General features: G+C 40.9%; 1 protein-coding gene across 1 annotated transcript; it reads left to right on the forward strand.

Annotated features, from left to right (window-relative positions):
• Positions 1–2,824: 2,824 nt before the first annotated feature.
• LOC136468449 (putative disease resistance protein RGA3) lies at positions 2,825–5,929 on the forward strand. The gene has a single exon (XM_066467022.1). The coding sequence runs from the start codon at positions 2,825–2,827 to the stop codon at positions 5,927–5,929; it is 3,105 nt and encodes a 1,034-aa protein (XP_066323119.1).
• Positions 5,930–7,248: the final 1,319 nt, after the last annotated feature.

Consider the following 7,248-nt stretch of genomic DNA (forward strand, 5'->3'; position numbering starts at 1 on the left):
ATATCAATATCAATGACACTAATAATTTAATTTAAATTATATTAATACTCCATAAAAATATTGTTTTTAAAATTTTTATTTTAAAGTAGTTTATACATTTGGACTGAAACATTATCACCGTATCAATACTAGTAATTCAATTTTAAGTACTCTATTTTATACTATTATTACACATATAGTTTTTTGAGATACTGCACATACAAATTAAAAATTTTGAATACCGCGATGCAAGCTGAAATTACTATTTATGCCATTTTTAATAAAATAAAAAAGTAAAATTTTGAATGAAATATGCAATGAGCACTAGAGTTCTCAATGTAACAGAGGATAAAAATATTGCAACGACTAAAAAGACTAAAAGTTAAAACTAAAATATAGATTCACGATGTCACGAAGATGTATGCAACAAGAGCTCATATATAACTTAAGCTTAGATTTCAACAAAATACATATCAGGCTAGAAAAAAGATAAATCCTAGATATTCTAACTAGAGGTTCCAAACAGAACCTCCACATTAATTCCCACAAGACTTGCTAGAAAAATAAACCCTAGAAATTCACACAAAAATTTAGTATACTCTAGTCACCGTTGATAGTAATAACCATTGATATATTCTATTTTATAAATAATTATCCACCTCTAAGACTGGAAGAAGACGGCGGCGGCTAGGGTTCTAGCGACGGCGGTGGCTAGGGTTCCGGCCTCTCCCCCCTCTTCTTTTCCTACTCCGGTGGGCTTAGAAGGGGGTTCTGGGGGAGGCAAGCCGGCCAGGCGGTGGGGATGGTGGTGGGCGGCGTTAGGGTCCTGGGAGCGGCGGAGGCGGCCGGGCTAGGTCGGGTCGGGGGCATTGCGGCGCTGCTCTCCAGCGAGCATGGCCATGGCGGTGCAGGCTGGGGGCGAGGAGGAGGATGAGGAGGGCGGGGTCGAGGACATGGTCGCGGGCGGAAGTAGCGAGGACGAGCACGAGCGGGAGGAGGAAGAAGAACAAAAGGTGGTCGGCGCTGGCTTCGCCACCTTGGTCAGACGCTAGCACGACCCCCTTTTCTCGTGGTTAATTTTAGGAGTAAAAGAGGAGATGGCATAGAAATCAAGGTGCGTAAGTTCTGTATAATAATTTACGAAGTCGATGATGACAATAATAATTTTAGATCTTTAGCATGGCAAATAGGGATGCAAACAGTTAGCATGGTAAATATGGATGCAGCCCCCGCGTTGCCACCGGCGATGCTACCAATGTGAGCTCAGACGTCTGGTGCAGTGGTGCTGCTGGGATATGTATATCAAAACTACAACTTGCCATTCTAATTGGCCCGTATATAAATGAGAAAATTGGCTATTTGCCATTAAAGATACAAGTAAGCTGGGTAACCTATAAAATTAAATCTAGTCGGCTGGTATCCTAATGACAAAGACAAATAGCTAACTGTTTCGTTTATATATGGGCCAATTATTATAGATTGGCAAGTTGCGGTTTTTATACATATCCCAGAGCAGCACCAAACCTCTGAGCTGACATTGGTAGGATCGCCCTCGCGGGCGGCCTTCACATACGGCCGGCCTGCAGCAACACGGCTTCGAGAGCGCCGTCGCCCTTCCGTCTTCTTCTACTCTCTCCTTGTATTTGTGAAGAGCAGATGCATCGTAGCGTGGTTGCCTTCACAGATGCATCGTTTCTCCTCAACCTGAAGATTGCTTTAAGTACAATTGAGGCCAACCAATCTGCTCTGCAGACTGCAGATCCACCTTGCAATCCATCCTGTAAGCTGATGTCTCTAACTAAGTTCGGCATTTTAACCTTTCTTTCGCATTCGCTATCAATCTGATTCTTTTCTGATCTAACGAAATGACAGGTGAATGATTACTTGTCCGTAGTCACTGGATCAGGACTGAATATAAAGGATCATCTCTGCTTTGGAATGTGCACACGACTGGTGATAGCAAGAGACAGGAAGGGCGGCGGATACTGATTATATCCGGCGATAAAAAAAAGGTAATCCAACAAGGCATCACCAAGTATCTTGTGTATCATGTTTCACTTTTATCGTTGCTCTGGTCTATCTATAATACATAAAAAAAAACACGGTAAAACATAAGGAATAATTGGGTAGTTCTAGTGTTCTGTATATTGCTTGTCATGTTATATACTTGTATATTACATTCTTTTACTCCTAAATCTTTTATCAACAGTCAGCTATTTGACCACCCGAATTTACATGGCTTAGCTCCAGTATACCATCATCTAATTTCTCCTTCATGAAGAAACGATCTATCTCTATTGTTTTCCATTAAACTATATGAACATCTTGTGAGGTAAGCTCTGTACTGTAGCCACAGCGACAGGTTCAAATTTTGTTCTTCATGTTCATTATCCCTTACCAAATCAGTGAGGTAGTATCCATCTAAACTACTCCATTTGTCCCTAAATAACCATCGTTTTCGCTTTCCTAGAAACAACTTTGACTAAATATATATATATAATATTAATATTTATGGTACAAAATTAATATCATTAGATAGATCGTTGAATCTATTTTCATAATAAATTTATTTGGAGATACAAATGTTGCAAATATTTTCTACAAATCCAGTCAAACTTACGGCACGGAAATCAAAAGCGACAGTTATTTAGGGACGGAGGGAGTATGACTTAATGATGGCTGTTCTATTTCTATTAAAAGAATATTTGCTTCATCAACTTACTTCTCATATAACTATACATTTAATTAGCATTCAAATATGACCACAAGATGTTGCTTTCTAATGTTCAGTAAATCTACTATTTGTCCAGCACAGAGGACTGTAAAAATCTTCAGTCAAGCCAATATGATCATAGGATGTATAAAAGCAGTCGCCGAGGCCATTACTGTTTTCAATGAGTGTGTCACTTTCTCCCAATGGGTTAGATCTCTGGGATCCCTTTCAATTGGAAGGGAGAAAGAAGAACTTAAAGAAGATGATGTACTGAAGTTGCAGAGTTCTTTTCAATGCCTTCGGGATACTCTACCTGCAATGTACAACTTTATTGATCGAGTAGAGTGGAGGAGTCATGAGAAGGGTGTGGCAGAGCTCCTTCCAGAACTTAAGGCTGCCGTGTATGATGCAGAAGACCTTCTGGAGGATTTCCGATGCTACAAGCAAAAGGTGAAAATTGAGGGCAGTGCAACCTCAGCGGAACCAGGCACTAAATTCTTTCAAGATTTCATTCAAGGTAACTTCAACAGTAAATTGACTGCCATCAAGAATAGGCTAGATAACCAATCTATGGTGCTTGAGCGAATGGGCATACATCAAGCAACTCTACGGTTTGACAGATCAGTTAGACCTGAGACCACTTCATTCCCCACCGAGGCAAAGATATTTGGCCGCGATGAGGAAATAAAGAGGCTGATTAAATTGCTTGGTGTACCTGAAAATAATACCAGGGGTCCTTACACACGCAAGAGATCAAGAAGTGACAATACTAAAGCAACAATAACAAGTGTTCCAGTTTTGCCCATAGTTGGAATTGGAGGTGTTGGAAAAACTACTTTGGCCCAAAATTTTTGCAGCCATCCGCAAGTGAAAAAACACTTCGATGTGAGAGTTTGGATTTGTGTCTCGGATGACTTTGATGTCAAGAGGTTAACCAAAGAGGTCGTAGAACAATTTTCTGGGAAAGCACCAAAGAAGGATAATTTGAACTGTCTTCAGGATGATCTTGCAGATAGCCTCAACAAGAGAAGATTTTTAGTTGTCCTCGATGACATGTGGGATGATAATGGGGAGCTTTGGAAGACGTTCTATGCACCTTTCAAACATGTGTTTCAGGGAAGCATGATGCTTGTCACAACTAGGTCTCAAAAGGTTGCTGATATAGTACGTACGACAAATCCCTTTCTATTAGAGGGTTTAAAGGATGATGTCTTTAGGAATTTCTTCAAACTATGTGTGTTTGGGTCTAATAGCTCCAACAATGATCCTGAGTTGGAACGGATTGGTGAGCAGATACTCCCAAAGTTGAAAGGCTCTCCTTTAGCTGCAAAAACCCTTGGACGGATGTTAGGAAGGAGCCTTGACCTAGAACATTGGAATATGATTCTTTATAGTCAGTTGTGGGAGCTTACTCAAGAGGAGACTGACATTTTGCCCGCTCTTCGATTGAGCTACATGTATTTACCATTCCATTTGAAGAGATGCTTCTCATTCTGTGCTGTGTACCCGAAAGATTACAATTTTGTAAAGGAAGAGTTAGCTGAAATTTGGGTGGCTGAAGGCTTTGTGGAACCTCAGTGTAACATTTCACTTCAACAAACTAGTTGTGAGTACTTTGAAGAACTTGCACAGCTGTCATTTTTTCAGAAACTTCATGAGAAATACGTTATACATGATCTGATTCATGACATGGCACAACTGGTTTCAAAGGACGAGTGCTTTATAATAAAAGAGACAAAGGATCTTGAAAGGATTCCTAAGAATGTCCGTCATCTATCGGTGCTCAAAAGCAGAGATGTTAAGTGGTCTGACTTAGAGAGTCTATGCAATCAAACAAAGTTGCGCACCCTACTTTGCAACATGTCTTTGAAGGGTAAAAAGGGCAATAGTGTGATGGAGAAATGGTGTACTAGTACTGAACTTTTGTGCATGCGCGTCATGGTATGTGACTCTATCTCTATGCCAGATAGTATTAGCAACATGAAGAATCTTCGGTACCTTAAAATCTTGGATAATTGCCACTTCAATAGCTTTCCTGCAACATTTTGTCGCCTTTATAATCTACAACTATTATATGCTAGGGAATGCAGATTTAAAGAAGTACCCAGAGACTTTAGTAATCTGAGCAATCTACACAAGTTTGAAGCGAAATTTCTTAAGATTGATGCTGGGTTGCTAAATAATTTCAATCTGATCACTGGAGAGTTGTCTATTTGTAATCTTTGTGAAATAAACAAGGACCAGGCAGCAAAATTTGAACTTATAAATAAGGAGGGTATTTTTAGCCTGACTCTGAATTGGTCTAATGGGATATCGCATTTGCCGGGATCTCCAGAGCACAATGAGGTACAAGTGTTTGAAGCATTACACCCTCCCACCAGTATCCAATCTGTGGACCTAGAATGTTATCCAGGTGAATACCTTCCAAGCTGGTTTCATGGTTCTGATGACCCTACCATTTTCTCATCATTGACAAACATAAGGGTCATAGACAGCCCGAGGTTATCAAGCCTTGAAAAGTTTCTACAACCAACTTATATGCCTGCCATCAAGAAAATACATATTGAAAACTGCACAGGTTTGGAATTTGTACCAGTAGAAATGTTTGGGGGTTTGCCTTCACTTGAAGAACTGAATGTGTGGAATTGTCCAAAGATCAACTCACAACGTTTGATGGCCCCATCCCTCAAGACACTTTTTTTGAGGGATTCTGGGAATCTTGGAGACGATATTGATTGTCATTCCCTAACGACTTTTCGTTTATCAAGCCACCAACTGGCATCTCTGACACTCAATAGAGAAAACTTCCCGCTACTCAGTTTCCTAAAAATTCAAAGCTGCAGAATGCTAGAGACTCTTATTGGGGGTTGGCCTATTCTGAAGAGCTTGTACATTTCGGGTTGTCCACGTCTCAAATGGGAAAATCGAATGGTGTTGCCATCGTCCCTCCAAAAGCTCCAGTTATGTGATTGTGGTTATTTTTCTGTGAGGTACTTGGAGAACCTCACTTCCCTCAAATCACTGGAGATGCTTACATGCAATCACATAGAGTACATTCCACGCGACCTGTGGAGCAGTAATCTCAAATCACTCCAGGAATTAAAGATTTGGGATTGTGAAGAGCTTGTATCAATTGGTGGACCAGAAGCAATTGCACACATACCAATAGTGCTCATTCAAGACTGCCCAAAGTTGATGGAAGTACGACAGCCCCTGCAGACAGGTTTTCAATGGTAGTAGGTATGGCACTTGCTTTTGGGTATAAACCATGATCCAAAAGGTATGGCACTTGTTTTCATTGTTAGATTATATCTTACTAGCCAGTTATGTAATCGTAATAATGTTAACCATTTTTGAATGTAGAGAACGTTAGTGAAGTCCTGTCCTTGCGCCAATTCCTCATCTCATGCAAGAATGAAGCCGAGCAATGGCGATGTCAGCTGCCATGTCGGAAAAGAGCAATCGTGGACGACTGGTATTTAGCCTTTGATTTGGCAATCTAAAACTATTGCTGCGTTTGTGGTGGTGACGCGCTGTAAAACAGACCTGTAACGCTCATCATGCGGGCTGTTTTGGGCCAAGAATGAAATCAGGTAGGGATCGGACCCCCCCCCCCCCCCCCCCCCCCCCTCTTCACCTAAAAAAGATTTTTTTTTGAATGTTTTTTTTTTTGTCTGAATGCCCAGCAGTAAGGCTACTGCTTTGCAGCACCATTTAGATTTTCAGTTTTGGAGAATAATCCTTTTGCTGACCAGCGTTCTCTACTTCTTGATACTTGATAGGTGAAATGACGGCTCTGCAACCTCCGGGGACTCTCGATGATCGCACTCATATGTAGGAGTACCGTACGTCTGTTTTGTTGTTTGTTTAGCTATATTAATCCGGTCCGTGCACAATGTTTCCTTTACCTTTCCGTTGTTCCAGTCTGTACTGCTGGCTCACTGTCTCTGTGTTGTTGTCGACCATGGCATGCATGCATGTGTCAGTAGCTGGCTATGCGTCGTGGTTGTAGTGTCCGTGTTGGAGATGGCACAAGTACGGTCATGGTGGATCATGCATGGCGCGGATCAAGGGCCGCCTCGTTTATTTCCCGTATATATTTGTTGTCTGAATAAATAAAGGAGAAAATATTTCTCAGTTTCTTGACAAGAAAAGTCTTCCTCTGTTTTACTTTGTTTGTACTTGATTGTTTTTCTTTTGTCTTCTAATAAAATTAGCAGCAAATCTCTTGCCGCCCTTTCAAAAGAAAGTGTTCTGGGCAGCATGTTGACTTTTGACGATTCGGGCTCTCTCATTCTCAACTCCGTAGCTCCCACGTGAGGCTGATGATGATGAAATGAAGATCCAAGAATCTACCAGATGATAATGCAGATGGATGACAGTGGTAGAGGTGGAGGTGCTTCTTACAAGACCAACCTGGACATGCATCCAGAGGTAAAGGCGCTTCTTCTATGATTGTTTTCTGTTTCAATATCTCTATCTTTCACTGCAATAAAGAAATTTAGTTTGTTTCTCATCTTTGTCCCCGACTCTGTTTTCCTTCTTTTGCAGAACAA

This window comes from Miscanthus floridulus, chromosome 8, assembly GCF_019320115.1.
Source record: "Miscanthus floridulus cultivar M001 chromosome 8, ASM1932011v1, whole genome shotgun sequence".
NCBI classification, from domain to species: domain Eukaryota; kingdom Viridiplantae; phylum Streptophyta; class Magnoliopsida; order Poales; family Poaceae; genus Miscanthus; species Miscanthus floridulus.